Raw genomic sequence first — 25,491 nt, forward strand, 5'->3', positions numbered from 1 at the left:
AAGGGACCACAATTAAGCATGCACAGGCCACCGTAATTCTAACATTTTTTAACTTCTGACTGCTTGACTTTGCAATTCTGATAATTTTCTTTTGTACATCATTGCTTGTTTCTTTACGCGAAGAGAGATGACCCAAAACTTATGCACTGCAAGCAGAGGAGAAGCTGTCCAGGATCTGTTTCTTACCAGTTGGCAGGAACTGTGTCACAATGTGAATGTGAAAAGGACGCTTGTTGCCAGGGCCACAGACTGTCATCAGGACTGAATTAAAGCAATTTGGAATCCTAGGCACACCATGACATAGGGCCCTTTGGGGTCCAGTCCCACAATATAGCCCTGTACCCAACCTGGAGTGGTAGGGGGCCCTCATCCGATCCCAGAGAGCTCAGGGGCAGCAGCATCAGGAAATTTTTCCCATCCAGGAATGGCAGCTGGGATCCTTCACCCTCTGGGAGCAGCAAGGGCCCCCTTCTCCCTCCCAATGAGGCAGGAATAGTAGCAAGTGCCCATCCCCACTGTCCTTCAATAACTATCCCGCTGCCAGACTCTCTCTGCTTGGGTGAGGGCTGGGTCTGCTATACTCTTCCCCATCTATCATATAGAACCCTTGTCTGGGATGGGTTGTCTGGGCCTCTAAAGCAATGGGTCAGAGTTAACACTCCATTGAGATGCATGGGACAGTTCCTCCCTTTTGGAGCGATTATCTCAGGCTGTCTGCAAACTCAGACAGTCAGTGTATTGGTTACACTCAGGCCACAGTTTCAAACTTTTCTTCACAACTATAAGGGCAAGGAACTTACTTTTTAAAAAAAATTGGAACTCCTAATCTGATGTAATCACATGACTCCAGGAATTGGGGCCCTAGACACAGGCCCATAGTACTTATGCCTTAATACAGCCCTGACTAATGGAGAAGTAATAGATGTAAGAGATGGACTGGATGGAGCCAAATCAATCTCTCAGAAGCTAGTGCAGGACTGTTCCCTAGCTATAATTATTAGTATTTTCACCAGTTTAAAGTGTCCCTAGTATTGGAGCTCCCCGCCACAGAAGACAGTTCATGAACTGGATCCATCTCCCTAATGGGGAGTGACAGGGCCCTGGCCCTTCCTCTGGGATCCACCCCTGTGCCAGGGAGCAACAGGGTCCCCAGCTCTGCCCCTGGGGATGATTCTCTGGCTGGACCCATGGCCCTGTCAAGGTGTGATGGGGCCCCCAGTTCTTCTCTAGGGAAGCTGTTGTGCAGCCCAACAGTTTTTCCTGATATTCACCCTGAGTCTCATTACTTCTCTGGGTGGGGGTCTGTAGGCTCTGGGACAGACGTTTGTTCGCTACAACCCCTAGGGACCTCCAAGGAGTCTACATTCCCAGCACAAGTCCTTTAAGCAGGCAGAGATCTGCTCCCTTCCTCCAAGTCCTATAGGATATCTGTTCTCTTCCTTGCCCTCAGTCCCAAGTTCCATAAGCAGGCAGAGGCGACTTGCTGTACCTTGCTGTTTAACTGCTGAATTCTCAGCTCCTTTTGGTGCAGCTCTTTCAGGCTGTCACCCAGTTGGACCCGGAGGTGATCTGTCTCGGCTTCTAGGCTGGACGGGTCTCCTCCCAAAGTCTCACTGGAGCTGGGGGTCTCTGGAGAAGTCTGCCAAGAAAAGAGTGATGAAAGTACCTATTGCTGAGATCTTTGTTGAATCCCGTTCCCTTTTTAACCACGCACCTGCCTGGTGTACAAGTCACAAAACCCTCCAATGAGCCTATATCTGGAACCTTGCCTGCCAATGCCGAAGGGGTGAGAGTAAATGGCCACAGCACAAGGGGCAGCTGAAGAGCAGAACAATTAGTGAAAATTCAGTTGGCTTACACATGGAACTCTTGCCCTTCCCTGTTTGCCCAACAGCCTCCTTAGAGATCTGCACAGCAATGGCTCAAAAGGCACCACTACATGGATGGGAATGTGCAAGAGCGTCAGCAAAGACATCCTTGCCCCTATGGCTCTTCAGCTTAGAGAACAAAGAAACTGGCACTCCGCCTCCCTTTCCTTCACATGATCCATGCAAGAACTCCACAACTGTACACTCCAGCCAGCTGTATTGTTCTCACTTGGGCCTACAGATTGTAAGGTCTCTGAGACAGTGGCTTTGTCTACCACACTAAATACTCAACTTCAGCTTAAAGGATGAAATCAGCAGCAGAGAACATCCTTATTAGGCAGCTTGCTATCCTAAGAGAGCTTCTCAAAGCACTATCCCCAAACATAGCTCTTCCCATTTTTTTGTTGTTGATACCTTGAGCGGTTGCTTGAGACTGGCATTGCTAAGTATTTACAGTGCTACTGAACAGGGACCCATGAATCAGGAATTTCTGAGCTCTCATCCCAGTCTGGCATGGACATCATCTGTGGCCTTAGTCAAGCCACACCTTCTGCCCCAGTGTCTCCATCTGCTAAATGCGGATATTTCTCACTAGTCCATGTCACAGGGATATTGGGATTATTATATAAGTAACGAACAACCCTCAGAGCCTCTGGATCTGGAATCTTTTATATGGCTGCTGCTGGGACACGGAGGGTCCATAACCTCTAACACATCAGCATGCTTGTGCTGAAGAGAATTCTCTATAGTCAGAGTCATAAGAAATTATCTATCTAAGGTACACCTAGAGCACCCATCATTAGTCCAATGCCGGATTCAAGTAAGGAACTGACGTGCTGATGGGCCTAACCCATAACAGGGATCTAAGGGATGATCTGTGAAGTGTCTGAGAGCCTGTAAGAGGGAACCAGAACCATAGTTTCTGGGGATGTTAGCACAGCAATACCTTTCTGACAGCTTCATGTCTGCATTCTCTCCGCATTATAGGAGGAGAGATTTCCGGTGCTGGAACAGACCTATGCTTTTTCCCCTTGGCCTTGAGGGCAAAGGAAAGTGTGCCCTTGTGGTCTGGTGCACACATTCCTGTCTAAAAACTGGATCCACATTGGATCTGTCTCACAATCCATACTTGGGTTTGGGAACCATGGAACCACTTGTGGGGCTGTGATGCTTCCGAGGGCTGCGAGGCACCTCAATACTACTTGTCCTTAGCATGAGGAAGCCTTGTCTGCGGTTGGCAGGGGTCAGCTCCCTAGAGGGAAAGAAGGCTGTATAGTTTGAATGGCCTCCACATCAGCAGAAGTGGGATCAATCTCCTTGTGGACAGGCTGGTTAGAATAGTCAGGAGAGGGCTGAACTAACAGCAAACAGAGAGGGTTAAAACAGGGACGATATGAGCACTCAGCATGAAAATGAGATGTTGAGAACAAAATTAATCAAGGAACGAAAGGACGTGAAGAGAAGAAATTCTTGAATTGACAATACACGAATGCTAGGAGCCTGGGTAATAAAAAGGAGGAAATGGAATTACTCATTTATGAGCATAAATTCAATCTAGTTGGTATTACTGAAACCTGGTGGAATGATTTGCATGACTGGAACGTTAAAATCAATGTTTCTAACCTATTTAAAGGAAGGATCAAGTGAGCAAAGGGGTGGGGGAGTGGCACTCTGTGTTAAAAATTGTATTACCTGTTTCTGAATCTTGGATAACTCATACAAAAATGATCCTGAATAGGGGACTAGTTGGTGTCTGCCACAGATCACAAAACACACTAGGGAACAGGATGACCACCTCTTTACACACCTTTCTATAACGTGTAGGAAAAAAAGCTGTGAGATCATGGGGAACTTCAATTTGAGTGACATATGCTGGAGGTCTTATGCTGCCAGTACTAAAATGTCCTTGGGATTTCTAACAATTATAGATTACAATTTCCTAACTCAAAAAGTGTTGCATCCAACACAGGGGAATTCTATATTAGACCGTGTCCTAACAGATAAAGAGGAACTGATCACAGACCTAAAAGTTGATGGTATATCAGGTACAAGTGACCATGATTGATCACATTTGTAATGTGCAAACAGAATAAAATTCAGACCAATTTTTATTACACACACACACACACACACACACACACACACACACACACACACACAGAGCTCTAAAAAGGGCCAGTTTCACAAAGCTGAAAACAATTATGAGCCATATCAGCTGGGAGGAAGAAGTCAATCATAAAAGTGTGAATAATAATTGGGAATAATTTAAGAACACCTTACTAGACACCCAAAAAGCCACAATCCCATAATTGAGGAAGGAGGCCGTGCTGTTAAAAATCCCCACCTGGTTTAAAAGGGAAATTATGGCAGCTGTAAAAAAGTAAAACGAAACAACCACAACAACAAATGGAAGAACGGGGAAGTTGATATTAACGAATATACAGCAGAAATCAAGAATTGTAGTCTGACGAAGTGGGTATTCACCCACGAAAGATTATGCTCCAATACATCTGTTAGTCTTAAAGGTGCCACAAAACTCTCTGTTGCTTTTTACTGTATCCAGACAGACAACCTGACCATGGATCATAGAATCATAGAAGATTAGGGTTGGAAGAAACCTCAGGAGGTCATCTAGTCCAACCCCCTGCTCAAAGCAGGATGGCTGCCTTTACCCAGATCCTGGTGTGGATTTGCAGAGACTGTGTCCTACATTTCCCACTCACAGAAAGCCAGGCTGGGGGGGACCATCCAGCTGGTGGAATTTCTCAGGAAGCCGGTGGGAGAGATAAAGGAGGAGGGGACTAAGCTGAGGCTCATCCGTGCCCACAAGGAATTCCTCGAGAGATTCATATGGAGACATCCAAGACTGAGGAAGCTATCCAGCTACAGAGGACTGCTGTCACAATACCGGGGAGGAGGATATGGCTCTGCACAGGGAGGACACTGGCTGGTTACTTCTGGCAACAGGCAGAGCTCCACCCCTAATCCCAACCCACCCACTATGGTGATGGAAAACCGATATGCTGACCTAGCAATGAACAATTGGGAATCAGCCCCAAAGGTGGAGGAGAAGAAGCTATGTATCCCCAAGGCTGGGAGAACTGCAGCCACCACTCCCAGGAAGTAATGTAGGGTAGTGGTGGTTGGTGACTCTCTTCTGAGTGGAGGTATGCTGCCTGCCAGGGGCTCGTATCCGAGACGTTAAGGAGGGATTGTCGAGGATCATACAGTCCTGTGACTACTACCTCATGCTACTCATCCATGCGGGCATTAATGATACTGCAAGGTATGACCCCCTCAGCAGATCAGACATGACTATGGGGCTCCGGGAGTAAGGGTGAAGGAGTTGGGAGCACAGATAGTATTCTCTTCAATCCTTCCAATCAAGGGTAAGCACCTAGACAGAGGCAGATGCATCCTCGAGATGAATGCCTGGTTGCGAGGATGGTGTCGCCAGGAGGGCTTCGGCTTCATTGACCATGGGATGCTGTTCCAGGAAGAAGGACTGCTTAAGCAGAGATGGGATCCACCTATCTATTGGGACATGTAAGGGTTAAGTAAAGACCTGGGTAACCGCTAGCATGGTATTAGGGAGGAAGGCGGGGCAGGCACTGTCTCTTTGCTTGATAAAGTGCTATTCCTCTCCCTTCCCTTCTCCTTGTTAAGGATTGATAAGCGTTGCAGCTGCATAAGGAATGTGGGGATCTAAAGAATACTCTTCATGTAAAGCAGTGATATCTCCCCATCCCTTCCTTTCCCAGACACATAAACAAACTCGGGGTCATGGCCCCTTCCTCCCTTCCCTGTGAACCGCTGATCAAGGGAATTCGTGGTTGCAATTATTGCAAAAAAAAATGCATCTTCAAAGTAAAAACTATCTGTAGAATATGCTAATGTTGTAAACAGTAATCAGGGGCGGGGATAATTACATTCAGTATATAGCTATTGATATTCATTGTATGGGCATTCATATTACTCAATAAGGGTTTTGGGGGTGTTGTAGTAAATGCAGGTATTTACATACTAACTTAGATAAAAAGAATATGCTGTAACTAATTCAGTGTTTACTCGACAATTGGGTTGAGGGGAACAAGCACTGCAATAAAGAAGCCCGTCTACGCAATCTGCCTCTGGGTCAGCCTGCTCTTCTCTAACACTATCAAGGAAGGGGAAGAGCATATTTGGATACAGACTGGCTAACCTAGTGAGGAGGGCTTTAAACTAAGTTTGAAGGGGGCAGGTGACCAAAGCCCACAGGTAAGTGAAAAACATAGAGACCTGGGAGAGGGGTTGGAATTTGGTGGGAGCCTGGGCTGCTACAGCAAGGATAAAGGAGAGAAGACAAAACTCGGGGTGGGGGAATCAAATCAGTATCTTAGGTGTCTGTATACTAATGTGAGAAGTATGGGGAATAAGCAGGATGAATTCGAAATGCTAGTTGTTATTATTTTATTAGTAGTAGTAAATAAACACAACTATGACATAGTTGGCATCACAGAAACTTGGTGGGATAATGTGTGTGACTGGAATATTGGTATAGAAGGGTACAGCTTGCTCAGGAAGGACAAGCAGGGAAAAAAAGAGGAGTTGTTGCCTTATATATTAAAAATGTACACACTTGGACTGAGGTTGAGATGGAAATAGGAGACAGACTTGTTGAAAGTCCCTGGGTAAGGATAAAAGGGGGTAAAAAACAAGGGTGATGTCATGGTAGGGGTCTACTACAGACCACCTAACCTGGAAGAAGAGGTGGATGAGGCTTTTTTTAAACAACTAACAAAATGATCCAAAGCTCAGGACTTGGTGGTGACGGGGGACTTTAACTACTCAGACAACTGTTGGGAAAACAACACAGCAGGGCACAGATTATCCAACAAGTTCTTGGAATGTATTGGAGACAATTTTTTTAATTTCAGAAGGTGGAGAAAGCTACTAGGGGAGAGGCTGTTCTAGATTTGATTTTGACAAATAGGGAAGAACTGGTTGAGAAAAGACAGTTACCTTTTCCGTAACTGGTGTTCTTCAAGATGTGTTGCTCATGTCCATTCCACAATAGGTGTGCATGCTTGCCATGTGCACCGGTGCCGGAAGTTTTTCCCCTAGCAGTACCCGTAGGGGAGCGCCCCTAGCAACTCCTGGAGTGGCGCCTCTATGGCATGGTATAAGGGGCGCTGCGCGCTCCCCCCATCCTCAGTTCCTTCTTGCCAGACAACTCCAACAGAGGGGAAGGAAGGCGGGATGTGGAATGGACATGAGCAACATCTCAAAGAACACCAGCTTGGCTTTTCTTCGAGTGATTGCTCATGTGCATTCCACAATAGGTGATTCCACGCTGTATCTGTTGGAAGTGGGAAGGAGTTCACAGACTCTCGGGACGGAGTACAGCCCTGCCGAACCCGGCGTCCTCGCTGGTTTGGGAGACGCAAGGTGAACATGTGAACCAAAGACTAGGTGGCAGCCCTACAAATGTCCTGAAGGGGAACGTGGGCTAGAAAGGCAGCTGAAGAGGCTTGCGCCCTAGTCAAGTGTGCCCTCACAATCAGAGGCAGGGGGACTCCTGCTAGATCGTAACAGTTACGAATACATGAGGTGATCCATTTGGAGAGCCGCTGAGTGGAGATCAGCCGACCTCTCATGCATTCGGCTGAGGCAATGAACAGCTGTGAGGACTTCCTGAATGGCTTAGTCCACTCCAGGTAAAAAGCCAGAACCTGTCTCACATCCAGCATGTGGAGGCGGCGCTCCTCACTGGACGCATGGGGTTTGGGACAGAGCACCAGCAGGAAGATATCCTGACCCATGTGGTAGGTAGCGACCACCTTGGGGAGGAATGAAGGATGTGGTCGGAGCTGGACCGTATCCTTATGGAACACTGTGTACGGGGGCTTGGAAGTCAGGGACCTGAGCTCCGAGACCTGTCTGGCTGACGTGATCGCCACCAGGAAGGCTACCTTCCACAAGAAGTGCCACCAGGAGCATGTAGCTAGCGGTTCAAACGGGGGACCTGTCAGCCGGGCCAGCACCAAGTTCAGGTCCCACTGCAGAACTGGGGCCTAATGTACAGGAAGAGACGATCCAATCCCTTAAATAATCGGCCAGTCATGGCATGGGAGAAGACCATGTGCCTCTACACCGGCAGGTGGAAGGCTGATATGGCCGCCAAGTGCACCTTGATGGATGGGGGCGCTAGGCCCTGGGCTCTAAGATGAAAGAGGTAGTCTAAAATTAGCTAAATTGGGGAAGCCACGGGCAACACGCCCCGATCAGCCGCCCACTGTGAAAACCGAGACCACTTTGCCAGGTAGGCCCGATGCATGGAGGGCTGTCTGCTTTCCAGGAGGACGCACTGAACCCCTTCCAAGCACATCCTTTTCTCCCAGCGTAACCACTGAGCAGCCACACCGTGAGGTGGAGTTCCACTAGGTTGGGGTGGAGGAGGCAGCCCTGGTCCTGGGAGAGCACGTCCGGGCAGGGCGGCAATGGCCACGGCCTGGCGACTGCCAGGCTCGTGAGAGTCCCGTACCAATGTTGCCTGAGCCACGCCGGGGTGATCAGGAGGACCCAGGTCCTGTCCATTTATATCTTCTCCAAGACCTTGCCGATCAGCAGGATCGGGGAGAAGGCATAGCGAAGCCGGCCTGACCAGGATAGGAGGAAGTTATCGGAGATGGTGCCCATGCCCAACCCCTCCCAGAGCAGAAGCGGGGACACTGGTGGTTCTGCCGTGTCATGAACAGGTTCACCTGGGGAGTTTGGAAAATCCTGTGCACCACCTCTGGGTGTAGTGACCACTCGTGCTGAGAGGAGAAGTCTTGGCTCAGGCGATCCGCCCGGAAATTCCGGGTGCCCGGTTAAGTGGTGGGCCTCCAGGCAGATATCGTAGGCTATGCAGAAGTCCCACAGGCTGAGGGCTTCCTGGCAGAAGGCTGAGGAGCAGGCCCCGCCTTGCCTGTTGATGTAAAACATCGAGGCCGTGTTGTCTGTGAGAACCCTGACCACTCTGCCCTCCAGTTGCGAGCGGAAAGCTACACATGCCAGACGGACCGCCCTGAGCACCTTGATGTTTCTATGCAGGGCAAGGTCCGGCGCAGACCACAGACCTTGGATCTGAAGGTTCCCCGCATGGGCTCCCCACCCGACTATGTCAGACACCAGCTCCACCGATGGGGGCCTGCCCCTGAACGGGACTCCGTGGAGCATGTTCCCCAGGGAGGACCACCATTGTAGGGAGGCGATCACTGGTTTAGGCACAGTGAAGACCTTGTCCATCCTGTCTCTGAACTGGGAGAACACTGAGGCCAACCAGAGCTGGAGGGGCCTCATCCTCAGCCTGACGTGGCAAACCACATATGTGCATGCCGACATGTGACCCAGGAGCTGGAGGCATGCTCTGGCTGTGGTCACAGGGAACCTTGTGACGGTATCGATGAGCCCTCTTAGGGTCTCGAACCTGTCTAGTTGGAGGGAGGCCCTGGATGGTGTCATGTCCAGGACTGCCCTGATAAACTCTATGCGCTGCACCAGAACTAAAGTCGACTTGGCGTAGTTTACCAACAGGCCCAGGGTGGCGCATGTGGACAGAAGAAGCACCATGTGATCCTGCACCTGCGACCTGGAGCTGCCCCTGACCAGCCAGTCGTCCAGATAGGGGAAGATCTGGACCCCACAACATCTGAGGTAGGCCGCCACCAAAGACATGCACTTTGTGAATACCCTGGGAGCAGTGGACAGGCCAAACGGGAAGACTGTAAATTGGTAGTGCTCCTGTTCAACTGTGAAATGGAGGAAACGTCTGTGCCCCTCGAATATATGGATGTGGAAGTACACGTCCTGCAGATTGAGGAAGGTGTACCTGTCCCCAGGATCCAGGGGGGGATGATGGAGGCCAGAGAGACCATGCGAAACTTGAGCTTTACCATGTGCTGGTTCAGGCCTCGCAGTTCCAGGATGGGCCTGAGCCCCCCTTTGGCCTTCGGGATAAGGAAATAGCGGGAGTAGTACCCCTTGCGTCTGAACTTCGCTGGCACCACTTCCACCACTCCTAGGCCAATGAGCCGCCCCCCTCCTGCTCGAGCAGGGCCTCGTGAGAGGGGTCCCCCAGGATGGACTGGGACAGAAGGTGGTTGGGCGGGGTAGAGGTAGACTGGAGGGTATAGCCCCGGGAGATGGTGTTGAGGACGTAACAGTCCAAGGTCAGCCACGACCACTCTGGGAGAAAAGCACACAACCGGCAGGAGAAGAGCAGCTTTATTGCAGGTGGATCCCTGGTATGAACTGGGAAGTTGCCCCCAGGCGTCCCGTCAAAACTGACGTTTTCCCCCCTGCTTGCCCTTGGAAGGCCCAGGCTGGGGGGCAGACTGTCTCTACAGGTGCTTTTTATAGTCCCGAGACTTTTTATAAGGGGGCTCATATTTAGAATGGGTGGCCTGGGTGGGAGCCTGCTGAGGCCTAAACTTGATCCTGGCCGGAGCCGGGACATAGAGGCCAAGTATCTTAAGTGTTGTGCGGGAATCTTTCAGGCCGTGCAATTTCATGTCCGTCTGTTCCGCAAACAGGGCCTGCAAGGAGTTCTGTGCCTCGCTGGACAGCCCAGACAGCAGGAGCCACGACACCCTCTTCATGGACACCGCGGAGGCCATAGACCTTGCAGCTGTATCCACGGCATCTGACACTGCCTGCAGGGTTGCCCTGGCAGCTGCTGTACCCTCCTCCACCAGCGCTTTGCACTCCTTGTCACACTCCTGGAGGGAGTCTTCGAATTTGGGTAGAGAGCCCCACAAATTGAACTCATGCTGACCCAGGAGAGCCTGATGGTTCACCACCCTTAACAGGAAACTTGAGGACTAATAAACCTTTCTCCCAAATAAGTCCAGCCTCCTTGAGTCTTTATTTTTCGGTGTAGGGGCTGGCTGGCCCTGCCTCTCCCTGTGGTTGACCGACTCGACCACCAGGGAGTTGGGAGCAGGGTGGGTGTACAGGTATTCATGCCCCTTGGCGGGCACAAAGTAGTTCCGTTCTGCCCTCTTAGAGATGAGGGGCAAAGAAGCCTGGGCTTGCCACAAGGTGTTTGAAATTTTTGCCACCCCTTTGTGGAGTGGGAGGGCCACCCTGCCCGGTGCCGAGGGTGATAGGACGTTGAAGAGGGAGTCTGAAGGCTTCCTCCACCTCCTTGGCCTGAAGGTTAAGACTTGATGCCACCCTTTTCAATAGTTCTTGGTGGGCTTTAGAGTCCTCCTGCGGAACAGAGGGAGGAGGCGTCGTAATTGCCTCATCGAGGAGGATGAGGATGCGGGTGCGGTACTCTGTGTATCCACTGGTACCAGAGGTCCCACCACTTGGTCGTCCTCCGGGTGCGGAACTGAAGATGCATGTACCACCGAACCCTTTCTGGGAGGCTGGGAAAGGGAGGCCGATGGTCTTTCCGAGGCTCCAGCCACCGAGCGAGCCCCCACCGGGGGCTGTGTCGGGGGCCATAGGGCCCACTGGTACCACGGTGCTGGTCCAGGAGCCCGGTGCCACTGCACCTGCTGTGGCACTGGCGAAGCGGGCTGTTCAGACTGACTAGCCTGTCCCATTGACCGACGATTACGAAGGGTGGACAGGCTGGCGTATGACCTGCAGCTGTCCCTGGATCAGGAGGAGCAGTGGCATCGGGATCGGTGCTGACCACAAGACCGTGATCCCAACGTGGAAGAGCAGTACCGCCGGTAGCAGCTGCTCCGCAATTGGCTCTGGTGGGCGAATCCGCCACAGCAAGGTGCTGGCAATCTATGCCTGGGACTGCGGGGGCGGTGCTGCGGCGCGGTCCTGGAGCGAGACAAAGAACGGGAACTGCGTCAACGCCTGTATCGCAACAGGCTACGGTACCCTCTCAGAGACGAGGACCTCTGGTGCCCTCTGTCTGGGTCTTGACAGGATCCGGTCCCTCGAGGCAGAACAGTGCCTGGAACCCCTGTCAGTTGGAACCCAGCCAGACAACCTGGTGGGGGTTGACGGGGACCGGTGCGGACTGTGCATGGGGCGGTCGCTGAGCGGCGAATGGTGTCGGGAACATTCCCTCAACCGGGAAGGGTACTTATCAGGTGGCGACCCAAGCGGTGGCTTGCCTCTGGACCAGGGAGCCAACAGCAGCGGTGCCCCTGGTACCGGCAGAGACAGAACCCCGGGCGGCTTGCAGTGCCTCTGGCGTGGAGGGCACCCGGACATCCGGGGAGGCCTGCGCTGAGTGGGCTGGGCTACTCCGCTCAACCTGAGTCAGAGGCCTGGTGGCTGACAGGGACCGAGAACTGCCCAACATGGGTCTAGACTCTCCCAGTCTTGCTCCGGTGTCTCGGCGGAGAAGACCTCTCCTCAGCATTCTTGGCGTGCCTTGCGGATCAGGAGCGGTGCCGACTGGTGGAAGGCAACGAAGGGTCGCTGCATACCGACACCGTGATACCCAGTGCTGATTCGGAGCAGCATGTCGGGGTCAGCGCTGACTCCATCAGAATGGCTCTGAGCTGAATGTCCCTTTCCTTCTTGGTCTGAGGCTTGAAAGATCTGCAAATCTTGCAGCAAACACTGAGATGGGTTCCCCCAGACAGCATAAACAGTCCGCGTGCGATTCACTCACTAGCATCGGGTGCCTGCAAGTGTCGCAAGACTTAAAGCCCGGGACACGGGGCATGCCCCGACCCGGGCACACTAAACTAAACTAACACTAATCTAAACTACTTCAACTACAGGTACTACTAACTAACTATGAACGAACAATAGTTCAAGAGGAAAGCTGCAGAAAAGCTGGAGCAGAGCAGTTCCGATGCACCTTCACTGGCAGCAAGAAAGAACTGGCGGGGGTGGAGGGGGAGAGAGGAGCGCACAGTGCCCCTTATACCGTGCCATAGAGGCGCCACTCCAGGAGTCGCGGGGGGTGCTCCCCTACGGGTACTGATAGGGGAAAAACTTCGGGCACTGGTGCATGTGGCGAGCACGCACACCTATTGTGGAATGCAAATGAGCAATCACTCGACGAAGAATTTGAAAGTGAATTCAATCGTTGATTGGCCAGAGAGGCGGTGATATGACAGCAGGGCTGCGTTCCTCTCCTCCGCTGGAGAGGGGGAAGGGGCCTGTCGACCGAGACATCGAGCGAGCGGCCCGTGTGAGGAAAAGGCGCTGTTGCCACCGCTATGACATTCAAGGGGAGCCGGGCCTGGGACCGTTTTTACAGCACCCGCTGCTGCGGCTGCTGCCATGTCCATACCAGGACCATCATCCTGGGGACATGGTACATGGTGGTGAACTTGTTGATGGGCATCTTGCTGACTGTGGAAGTTACCCACCCTAATTCAGTGCCAACTGTTGACATACAGTATGAAGTCATTGATAATTACTATGGTTCTGAGAGAATGGCTGAAAACGCTTGTGTTCTCTTTGCCATCTCACTCCTCCTGTTCACGATAAGTGCAATGATGGTGTATGGAGCAATTGCTCACCGAGTGGGCTGGCTCATTCCACTCTTCTGTTACCAGCTCTTTAACTTTGTCCTCAGTTGCCTGATTGCCATCAGTTCTCTTACTTACATGTGAAGAATCAAAGAGTATCTGGATGAGTTACCAGGTTTCCCTTACAAAGATGACCTCCTCGCACTTGACTCAAGCTGTATTTTGTTCATTGTCCTGGTGTTTTTTGCCTTATTTATCATCTTAAAGGCCTATCTAATTAACTGTGTATGGAACTGCTATAAATACATCAGCAACAGAAACTTGCCCGAGATAGCCATGTATCCTGCATTTGAAGCTCCTCCACAGTATGTCCTGCCAACTTAGGAAATGGCAGTGAAGATGCCTGAGAAGGAACCCCCACCTCCTTACATACCTGCCTGAAGCAACTGTGCTTACGTTAGTTAACATCTGTACCAACTTCTTGGGTTTTAGTCCTTTTAATCTTGCAAAATTGCTTAAATATTCAGGGCTTTAGGAGCAAACCTTTCTGTTGAAAGATGTTTGATATAACTCACATCTGGCACTATTTTTTTTCCTGCTTGTTTTAGTTTTTGTTCTCTTTAATAGTCTTAAACATGTTTATTGCCTTAGAGTCTTGTACTGCAAACATTAGAACTACATGAGTGAACTTGTTCATGTGACATCAACTGAACAACTCATATGAGTAAAGTCAGCCACAGGCATACATGTCTGCTGGGTCGGGCCCTTACTTTGTAGAGTAATTTTTGTAAAGTAGTTCATAAAGACAATCTGATCTACCAGCAAAATGAGTTTTTTGTCTTTCTTTAATCATTTTTTTGGGGGGGAAAGAGGTTGGGAGCGAGGTTTGAATGTGGTGTGTGTGTGTGTGTGTGAATATACATATTTTTTACTTTGCACTTTTCTCACACTATCTTACCTTATTGAAAGTGAAAGGCAGCTTGGGTGAAAGTGATCATGAAATGGTAGCGTTCATGATTCTAAGGAATGGTAGGAGGGAGAACAGCAAAATAAAGACAATGGATTTTAAGAAGGCAGACTTTAGCAAACTCATGGAGTTAGTAGGTAAGATCCCATGGGAAGCAAGTCTAAGGGGAAAAACAACTGAAGACAGCTGGCAGTTTTTCAAAGAAACATTATTAAGGGCACAAGAGCAAAGACAGGAAATATGGCAAGACACCACCCTGGCTTAACCAGGAGAACTTCAATTATCTAAAAATCAAAAAAGATACTTACAAAAAGTGGAAACTAAGTCAAATTACAAAAGGATGAATATAAACAAATAACACAAGTATGTAGGGACAAAATTAGAAAGACTAAGGCACAAAACGAGATCAAACTAGCTGAACACAAAAGGGTAACAAGAAAACATTCAACCAATATATTAGAAGCAAGAGGAAGACCAAGGACAGGATAGGACTGTTATTCAATTGGGGGGGGGGGGGAACAATAACAGAAGATGTGGAAATGGCAGAGGTGCTTAATGACTTCTTGGTTTCAGTTTTCACCAAGAAGGTTGGTGGTGATTGGACGTCTAACATAGTGAATGCCAGTGAAAATGAGGTAGGATCAGAGACTAAAATAGGGAAAGAACAAGTTAAAAATTACGTAGACAAGTTAGATGTCTCCAAATCACCAGGGCCTGAGGAAATGCAACCTAGAATACTCAAGGAGCTGACTGGGGAGATATCTGAGCCATTAGCGATTATCTTTGAAAAGTCATGGAAGACGGGAGAGATTCCAGAAGACTGGAAAGGGGAAAATATAGTGCCAATCTATAAAAAGGGAAATAAGGACAACCTGGGGAATTACAGACCCCAGTCATCTTAACTTCAGTACCTTGAAAGATTATGGAACACATAATTAAGCAATCAATTTGCAAACATCTAGAAGATAATAAGGTGATAAGTAACAGTCAGCATGTATTTGTAAAGAACAAATCATGTCAAACCAACCTGATAGCTTTCTTTCACACGGTAACAAGGCTTGTGGATGGGGGGGAAGAGGTAGATGTGGTATATCTTAACTTTAGTAAAGCTTCTGATATGGTCTCGCATGACCTTCTCATAAACAAACTAGGGAAATGCAACCTAGATGGAGCTGCTATAAGGTGGGTGCATAACTGGTTGGAAAACCATTCCCAAAGAGTAATCATCAGTGGTTCACTGTCATGCTGAAAGGGCATAATGAGTGGGGTCCCACAGGGATCAGTTCTGGGTCCAGGTCTGTTCAATATCTTCAATGATTTAGATAATGGCATAGAGAGTACACTTAACGTTTGTGGACAATACCAAGCTGGGAGGGGTTGCAAGTGCTTTGGAGGATAGGATTAAAATTCAAAATGATCTGGACAAACTGGAGAAATGGTTCAAAGTAAACAGGATGAAATTCAATAAGGATAAATGCAAAGTACTCCACTAAGGAAGGAGCAATAAGTTGCACACTTACAAATGGGAAATGACTGCCTAGGAAGAAGTACTGCGGAAGAGGATCTGGGGGTCATAGTAGATCACAAGCTAAATATAAGTCAACAGGTCAGCACTGTTGCAAAAGAAGTGAACATCATTCGGGGATGTATTAGCAGGAGTATTGTAAGACAGACATGAGAAATAATTCTTCCACTCTACTCCACGCTAATTAGGCCTCAGATGGAGTATTGTGTCCAGCTGGTGCCACATTTCAGGAAAGATGTGGACAAATTGGAGAAAGTACAGAAAAGAGCGACAAAAATGATTAAAGGTCTAGAAAACATGACCTATGAGGGAAGATTGAAAAAATTGGGTTTGTTTAGTCTGGAAAAGAGAAGACTGAGAGGGGACATGATAGCAGTTTTCAAGTACATAAAAGGTGTTACAAGGAGGAGGGGAAGAATTGTTCTTCTTAACCTCTGAGTATAGGACTAGAAGCAATGGTCTTAAATTGCAGCAAGGGAGGTTTAGTCTGGACATTAGGAAAAACTTCCTGTCAGGGTGGTTAAACACTGGAATAAATTGCCCAGGGAGGTTGTAGAATCACCATCATTGTCTAACCTGCTCTTAAAAATCTCCAAACACCTGTCAGGGATGGTCTAAATAATACTTAGTCATTCCACGAGTGCAGGAGGCTGGACTAGATGACCTCTTGAGGTCCCTTCCAGTCCTATGATTCTACGTTGTGACCAAAAGGTCAAAAGGGCTAATGCATAACCAGGGGAATCTCAAGTAGGAGTAAAGAGGTTATTTTTTACCTCTATATTTAGCGCTGGTGCGACCACTACTGGAATGTGTCCAGCTCTGACATCCACAGTTCAAGAAGGATGTTTATCAGTTGGAGAGGGTTCAAAGAAGAGTCACAAGAATGATAAAAGGATTAGAAAACATGCCTTATACTGATTGAGCTCCTTGAATCTATCTATTTAGCTTAGAAAAGAGAAAATGAAGGGATGACTTGATCACAGTCTATAAGTACTTACATGGGGAACAAATATTGAATAATGGGCTCGTCAATATGGCAGAGAAAGGTCTAACATGACCCAGTGGCTGGAATTTGAAGCTACACAAATTCAGACCAGAAATAAGGCATACATTTTTAATGAATAAGTAATTAACCATTGGAACAGTTTACCAAAGATTGTGGTGGATTTTCCATCACTGACAATTTTTATAGCAAGATTGGATGTTTTTCTAAAAGATATACTTTAGGAATTATTTTGGTGAAGTTCTATGGCCTGTGATATACAGGAGCTTATACTAGATGACCATAATGATCTCCTTCTGGCCTTAGAATCTATGAATAAGGCTATGATTTTTTTTACTTCTGCCTGAGATGCCTGGGAGCTGCAGGGTACCCCTGCCAGGCAGCGGGAGACTCCCGGAGCTGGCGGGGACCCCCCGGCACTCCCAGCCGCTCCTGCAGCTGAGCTTCTCAATTTGTCATGGATATTTTTAGTAAAAGTCACAGGCAGGTCACAGGCTTCCATGAATTTTTCTTCACTACCTGTGACCTGTCTATGACTTTTACTAAAAATACCGGAGACAAAATCTCAGCCTTATCTATGAATCTATGACTCCACCAGCTATGGGCAATGCAAGCATTCCCTTCTCAGCCTATGCAGGCTTTGCTATCCTTCTGCAGGTTAGCAATAGGCACACTCCAACCTCGAGCCCTCCAAACATCTTCCTGTAGTACCCAGCCCCTGGTCCACTGGACACTCTCAGTATCACAGATACACTATTCCCAAAGGAATAGTACACCTCAGTTTACCAGGTACACGTCAGGATCACTGCTCTGCTTAATTTACAGCTCTTAGATTTGTTTACAGTAAAAACAAGTTTATTTAGCCAAGAAAAGAGCTTCAAGTAATAGCAAGTAGGTAGAAGTACTTGAGACAATTGGTTACATCTAACACAAAATAATAGATCTTAAACTAATTTTGATGGAATATATGGACTAAAAGGTGTTACCATAACCCAGTCACTGTCCAACATTAAACAACTGGAAATGAGGTTCTGGATTTCTCATGCAGAAACTCAGCCAGCTTAGTATCATGACAAGCATACCATTAAACAGTGCTTTAATCTTGTAATAAAGATACAGAAAAGAAGGGAAAACAATTAAAGCCTTTGAAATGTAAAGTATTAAGTAAGGCTTTCATTTTAACATTTTTTGTTCTCTTTCCCTTTAGCAGGAGAGAGTTTTCAAAAGCAAAACCCCTTTGACAGTCTCTGAGATGCTACCAAAGGTGGCGGTAACTCCCGTTCTGGGTAAAAGAGAAGTGAGCTGAGACGGGCTGAAGCTGGCTTCTTTGGATCTGAGCCAGGTGGATCCTTAGGCTCAGCTCCAGCTAAGTAGGTCACTGCTTTATGAATCAAGTGTGGTCCTTTTGCCTCTCCTGCAGGGGATCAGTGCCTGACGCAAGTCTCCTGGAATGCTCCATGCTCAGAGACTCTGTTCGGGGATTTTTGGCTGCAAGACCCCCTTGCAGGAACATTGCCTGCAGCTAGTTCTGGAGCTCTTTCCTAGCCCATGCTATTAAGGTCCTGCACATGCAGCAGAGAAGTGCCCTTCTATGGGGAAAGCTTAACATATTCCCACTTCAGATGCCCATGTGGAGAACAGTGGGAACAAGAGGTGCAAGTCTCTTGGAGGTCTGATCCGCTATATCAGACCCAAGGACTCATGACAGAGCACAAAGAGCCACACAGGCGCCAAAATGTACTTAAAAATCAGAATTTGGAGCAAATAAACTAGAGAAAACTAGAATTGACTAAAACAAACAAAAGACTAAGAATAAAAAAGCCCTGGGAACAAAGTTCCAAAAGCCCAGATCAAGAAAGCTGAGTGAGGTTCCACATCAGCTTGCTATTGCGATCGGAAGTAAATGAAATATATGACGCACGTTGGCCCTGTTTCTATTCTAACTCTTTGAGCATTCTGAGCCGCAAGGGCGGGGAAAGGGGACACACAAGGATGCTCCAACAAGCACTGCTTTCTAGACGTTTACACCTATCCCCACTGCACAGTTGGTGCATCCCACAAATGGAAACATACAGAGGACGCTCAAAGAAAAACTTGTGTTTTCCACTCTAATACATTTGACCCACCTGCTTTCAGATGCTGTGACCCCACTCCTCCACTCTGGCTCCTCCCTGACTGAATTCCAAGCTTCCAATTTCCCTATAATATGAAGGGAACTCCATCCTTGCTCACCTGCCTTTGGTATTGTTCCTCTATGACCTGCGACTTGGACAGGGGTGACTTCACACAATCTTGCACAATCCTTTGCAAGTGACTTAGCTGCTGGTCTTTGTCTGCCAAGGCCATCAAGTACTGCTCTTTTGCCCTCTTGTTTTGCATCTCCCATGTTGTCTTCTCTTGTCTGCAAAGCAACATATAGTCGACATTATAGAGGGCACTTCCGACAGTATGTCCTGCGTAGTCACCTGCAGTACTCAGGAAGCCCAGCACAGGTCTAGCAGGGGAACAGTCATTACTCCCCGCAGTTAACCTATGCCAGGAGAGTTTCTTTGCAACAAGACACTGCTGCTTAGAGACAGAGATACCCAACTCACACAGTTGAGGACTTAGAGCAGGGTTCAGGAAGCCATTTTGCAGTTGGCTTGGGGGCTGCAGCATGTTCACTGCTACACACTTACAGTACCCCTGGACAATATGTTTTCCTTTGTCTTCAGACAGTTTGGACTAGACTGTGATAAACAACTTGTGTCAGTCTGCAAGGCAGGGATGAAAGGTAAATCACTTAGTCTTCTCACTGGCTGGTTAATTTTAGCTCTGTGGGGAAGGACAGACTGCTGTATGAATATTTATGGACTGCATTTGTTAAGGGTGACAGCAGCATGGGTTGAGCATCAAACTAATAAAATAAAGAATAGCTCACTCATAAGTAAGGATGGCTTCTGCAGTAACACAAATTAGGTTAACATCTAAGGGGCCTCAGAGAAGAAGCTGGTCACCAGGTGGGGAGGGAGAAATTTGCTCCCTCGTTCTAGTACTGCATAAATTAGGTATAATATTGGATGGGGGTAGTTATACATTCCTCTGCAATATGCAATACTAGCCACCGCTGGAGGCAAGAAACAAAATTAGAAGAGCCATTGGCTTATTCCAGAATGAGAGTTTCATATAACCACCTGACCTCATCCTCCAGCCATCCGCTCTATTCCCAATGGGACCCCCTAAATCTTGTGTTAAGGAGATTTTTTTGCCCCCCCTAGACCAGTATGCAGAAGGGCTGTTCTCACCTGAGCTGGTGGAGCTCCTGTTGGCAGGAAATGCTGTCCTGCCTCAATTGTTCTTGGAGACAATGCTGTTTATCAGCATCTTGCTGATACTCCTGCAGTCGAGCCTTTAAGTGAGAGATCTCAGCTGTTTCCATGCCAATCTGCAGGTACTGCTGCTTCAGATTCTTCAGCTCTGTCAGCTTTAATCAAAGGAAAACAGCAGAATGACAAATCCTGTAACTGATGCTGAATAGACAGGCAAAGTTTTGTAAATTATTTACAGAAATTCCTAAGGTGCTCTTCACTATGGCATCTGGAGAAGGTGGTCACATCCAGCAGGCAGGCAGGGCTTATGGAGTGAACCATCACTTACTAGACAAGTCCTGCTAAAAGCAGCTCAGAACAGCATCAGTGCTGGTGAACTGGCCAATCTTGATTTAAAAATTGCCAGAAGCAAAGAACCCAGCACAGTCCTTAGTAAGTTGTTCTAATAGCTAATTACTCTCACTGTTAAAATGTACACCTTATTTCCAGTCTGAATTTGTCTAGCTTCAACTTCCAACCAATGGATCTCAGTGCATCTTTGCTAAATTGATGAGTTCATTATCAAATATTTGTTCCCAATGTAAATAAACTGTCACCTCTTACCCTTGAGTTTATCACTATAAAGCATGTTGTGAAAGGGTCAGGCCAGACGGCCACGGGAGAGTGCTACAGGAAGTCATAGCGCAGGAGCAGGTGCACCACCAGGGAACTGAGCTCCAAGTTGGCCACGATGTAGTGACTGGGCGTCTCCTGGCAGTTGCTGTTGTAGCTGAAGACGCATTTCTGCAAACTGTTCAGGGTCATGAGGCTGACCTGTTCAAACATGTCCAGGGTGTCAGGCTCTGCATCCACCAGCCGGTGCCACTTGGCACGCATGATGTCAGTGCTCTGAGTCCCTTTTTCCCTTGGTAACTGAACAGAGGTTACTCTAGGTTAATTAGGACACCAGAGGCCAATCAAGGGCCTGCCAGAACCTGTTAAAAGCCTCCCCTGCAGGCAGATAGGCGTGCGTGATAGGAAAGTGTGCTACTGGAGAGCTGGGTGGTGCAGATGCTGACAAGCACCAGGAGGGAAAACCCCACAGGTACAGAGGCGAAGGGCAGGGGAAACCCTACCCAACACGATGAACAGCCCTTCTGCACCCCGGAGGTCTGAGGGAAGAGACCTCGCCGGAGGGGAGAGACTGAACTGGGGACCTGGTTTGTTGCCACGACGCCCGGAGGGGCTACCAGAGACCAAGAGGCTTCCCTCCCACTTCCCCGTCAGGGAGGCCAGGAGGAACCCTGCTCAGGCAAGCATGGACAGCAAGCCCAGGGACATGGGGAAATTCTGAGGTAGAGAGGAATACACTGGCCCACCACTAAGTGGAAGCACAGAACTCACCGAGGCAGAGGAGCGCTGCCACAACGTTTTCCAAGGCCATGTCTACACTAGCACTTATGAAAAAAAACCCAGCCCTAAGCAACATAAGTTTTGACAGCAGAAGCGCTCATGTGCACAGTGCTATGTTGGTGGGAGAAGCAAATCTAAGCGGAAAAACAATTGAAGACAGTTGGCAGTTTTTCAAAGACACATTATTAAGGGCACAAGAGCAAACTATCCCACTACGTAGGAAAGTTAGGAAGTATGGCAAGAGACCACCTTGACTTAACCAGGAGATCGTCAATGACCTGAAACGCTTTCTTGAGTCCTACAAAAAGTGGAAATTTGGTCAAATTACAAAGGATGAATATAAACAAATAACACAAGATGTAGGAACAAAATTAGAAAAGCCAAGGCACAGAAGAAGATCAAATTAGCTAGAGACATCAAAGGAAACAAGAAAACATTCTACAAATATCTTAGAAGCAAGGGGAAGACCAAGGACAGAGTAGGCCCATTACTCAATGAGGGGGGAAAGACAACAACAGAAAATGTGGAAATGGCAGAGGTGCTTAATAACTTTTGTTTCGGTTTTCACCAAGAAGGTTGGTGGCGACTGGACGTCTAACATAGTGAATGCCAATGAAAATGAGGTAGGATCAGACTCTAAAATAGGTAAAGAACAAGTCAAAAATTACTTAGACAAGTTAGATGTCTTCAAATTACCAGCACCTGATGAAATGTATCCTAGAATACTTAAGGAGCTGACTAAAGAGATATTTGAGCCATTAGCAATTGTCTTTGAAAAGTCATGGAAGAAGGGCGAGATTCCAGAAGACTGGAAAAGGGCAACCCAGGGAATTATAGACCAGTCAGCTTAACTTCTGTACCTTGAAAGATAATGGAGCAAATAATTACGCAATCAATTTGCAAACACCTAGAAGATAATAAGGTGATAAATAACAATCAGCATAGATTTGTCAAGAATAAATTGTGTCAAACCAACTGGATAGCTTTCTTTGACAGGGTAACAAGCCTTGTGGATAGGGGAGAAGTGGTAGAAGTGGTATAACTTGACCTTAGGAAGGCTTTTGATATGGTCTTGCATGACCTTCTCATAAACAAACTAGTGAAATACAACCTAGATGGAGCTACTATAAGGTGGGTGCATAACAGAGAATAGTTATCAGTGGTTTACAGTCATGCTGGAAGGACATAACAAGTGAGGTCCCACAGGGATCAGTTCTGGGTCCGGTTCTGTTCAATATCTTCATCAATGATTTAGATAATGGCATAGAGAGTACACTTATAAAGTCTGCAGACTATACCAAGGTGGAAGAAGTTGCAAGTGCTTTGGAGGACAGGATTAACATTCAAAATGATCTGGACAAACTGGAGAAATAGTCTGAAGTAAATAGGATGAAATTCAATAAGGACAAATGCAAAGTACTCCACTTTGGAAGGAACAATCAGTTGCACACATACAAAATGGGAAATGACTGCCTAGGAAGGAGTACTGCAGAAAGGGATCTGAGGATCATATTGGATCGCATGCTAAATATGAATCAACAGCATAACACTCTTGCAAATAAAATAAATAAATACATAAATAAAATCCTTCTGGGATGTATTAGCAGGAGTATTGTAAGCGAGACACGAGATGTAATTCTTCCGCTCTACTCCACACTGATTAGAGGCCTCAATCAGAGTATTGTCCAGTTCTGGGCGCCACATTTCAGGAAAGATGTGGACAAATTGGAGAAAATCCAGAGAAGATTTTGGGGGGAGGGATAGCTCAGTGGTTTGAGCATTGGCCTGCTAAACCCAGGGTTGTGAGTTTAATCCTTGAGGGGGCCACTTAGGGATCTGGGGCAAAATCAGTACTTGGTCCTGCTAGTGAAGGCAGGGGGCTGGACTCAATGACCTTTCAAGGTCCCTTCCAGTTCTAGGAGATGGGATATCTCCATTAATTTTTTTTTAAGAGCAACAAAAATGATTACAGGTCTAGAAGACATGGCCTATGAGGTAAGACTGAAAAAAAATGGGTTTGTTTAGTCTGGAGAAAAGAAGACTGAGACAGGACATAACAGTTTTCAAGTACATAAAAGGTTGTTACAAGGAGGAGGGAGAAAAATATTTCTCCTTAACTTCTGAGGATAGGACAAGCAGCAATGGGCTTAAATTGCAGCAAGGGTGATTTAGGTTGGACATTAGGAAAAACTTCCTGTCAGAGTGGTTAAGAACTGGAATAAATTGCCTAGGGAGGTTGTGGAATCTCCATCATAGGGGATTTTTAAGAGCAGGTTGGAGAAACACCAGTCAGGGATGGTCTAGATAATACTTAGTCCTGCCTTGAGTGCAGGGGACTGGACTAGATGACCTATTGAGGTCCCTTCCAGTTATATGATTCTATATTCATAAGAAAACTATGAAAATGTGGTCTTCATGAAATTAGTATAAAGTGAGTGGACAACTGATTGAAAAACTATACTCAAAGAGTACTTGACAATGGTCCCCAGTCAAACGAGGAATACCTATCAAGTGAGTGGGGTCCCACATTGTTCTCTCCTGAGTCTTGTACTATTCAATATTTTCATTAACAACTTGGATGATGAAGTAGAGAATACATTTACAAAATTTGCGGATGACATCAAACTGACAGGGGTTGCAAACATTTTGGAGAACAGGATTAGAACTCAATCTAATCCAATCTTAATCGGAGAATTGGTCTGAAATCAGTAATAAGAAGATGAAATTCAATAAAGATAATTACAAACTACTAGGCGCAGGAAGGAAAAAAAATCAAATGCACGACTGCAAAATGGGGGAAGAGAAGGTTACTCTCCTTGTACAGTAACGGAGGTTCTTTGAGATGGTTGTCCCATTGGGTGCTCCACTTTAGGTGTCTGTGTGCCCTGCACCTGCCTTGTTGGGTTGTGCATGCGCCGTTACGGTCTCACGCCACTTGAGGCAGTTAAATAGCATTGCGCAACCAAACGTCCCTTGGTTCCTTTTCTACCGCAGAGAATCAGTGTGAAAACTCCAAAGTAGAGGGGGATGAGGGAGGGTAGTGGAGCACCCACAGGGACAACCATCTTGAAGAACCCCAGTTACTGCACAAGGTGAGTAACCCTCTTCTTCTTCTTTGAGGAGTGTCCCTGTGAGTGCTCCACTTTAGGTGCCTGTTGGGCAGTCTCTCTCTGTGGAAGGGAGAGGCTTCAGAGTTGTGTTATGGATGGTGGATAACACAGCAAGCCCAAAGCGAGCATCTGATGCTGATTGTTGCTCTATAGCATAGTGTTTCATGAATGTGCGGGCTGATGCTCAGGTTGCTGCTCTGCAAATGTCAGTAATGGGTATGTTGTTGAGAAAAGCCACAGATGCTGCCTGTGCTCTGGTAGAGAGTACTCCCACTGGGGCTTGTAGGTGACTCTTTTGGTAACAAAGGTAGATGCATCCCAATATCCATTTGGACAGTCTCTGTTTTGAGATTGTTTGGGCTATTGAGCATTCTGTTATGGAGGCAAATAGTCTCATGATTTCCTAAATGTTTTTGTTCTTTCAATGTAGAAAGTCAAAGTTCTGCCAATGTCCAATGTGTGAAGTGATGCCTCCCTTTTGCCTGCATATGTATTTTTGAAAAATACAGGTAAGTAAATGTGCTGGTTCAAATGAAGGGGGAAGTGACTTTGAGTAGGAACTTGGGGTGTGGTCTTAAAGTAACTTTAAAGAACATTGTATAAGGGGGATATGCTATTAGGGCACCTAGTTCTCCCGCCTGGCTGGCGGATGTGATGGCGATGAGGAAGGCCACCTTCATAGATAGGTGGAGTAATGAGCAGGTAATGAGGAGCTCAAATAGCTTTCCCAAGAGTCAGCGAAAGACTAGGTTGAGGTCTCACATGGATGGCAGGTTTCTTGTGCTGTAAGTGTTCTCAATGCCTCTCAGCGTTTAGTGGTTGGGTGAACAAATATGGTGACTCCATCCACTTTCTTGTGGAAGGCTGTAATAGCCGCCAAGTATACCTTGATAGA

At 47.4% G+C, this 25,491-nt stretch overlaps 1 protein-coding gene and 1 pseudogene across 1 annotated transcript in view; one reads left to right on the forward strand and one right to left on the reverse strand.

Moving 5' to 3' along the window:
- The window catches only part of GOLGB1 (golgin B1), a gene marked incomplete in the record, with an annotated part of 100,375 nt that overhangs the window by 8,164 nt on the left and 66,720 nt on the right, over positions 1-25,491 (reverse strand). The window contains 3 exon segments of the mRNA XM_034763621.1: positions 1,490-1,639; positions 19,019-19,187; positions 20,071-20,249. Of these exon segments, the coding sequence (XP_034619512.1) occupies positions 1,490-1,639; positions 19,019-19,187; positions 20,071-20,249 (498 nt within the window).
- Positions 13,037-13,806, forward strand: LOC117873822 (annotated as a pseudogene).

This window comes from Trachemys scripta, chromosome 1, assembly GCF_013100865.1.
Source record: "Trachemys scripta elegans isolate TJP31775 chromosome 1, CAS_Tse_1.0, whole genome shotgun sequence".
Classification (NCBI taxonomy): domain Eukaryota; kingdom Metazoa; phylum Chordata; order Testudines; family Emydidae; genus Trachemys; species Trachemys scripta.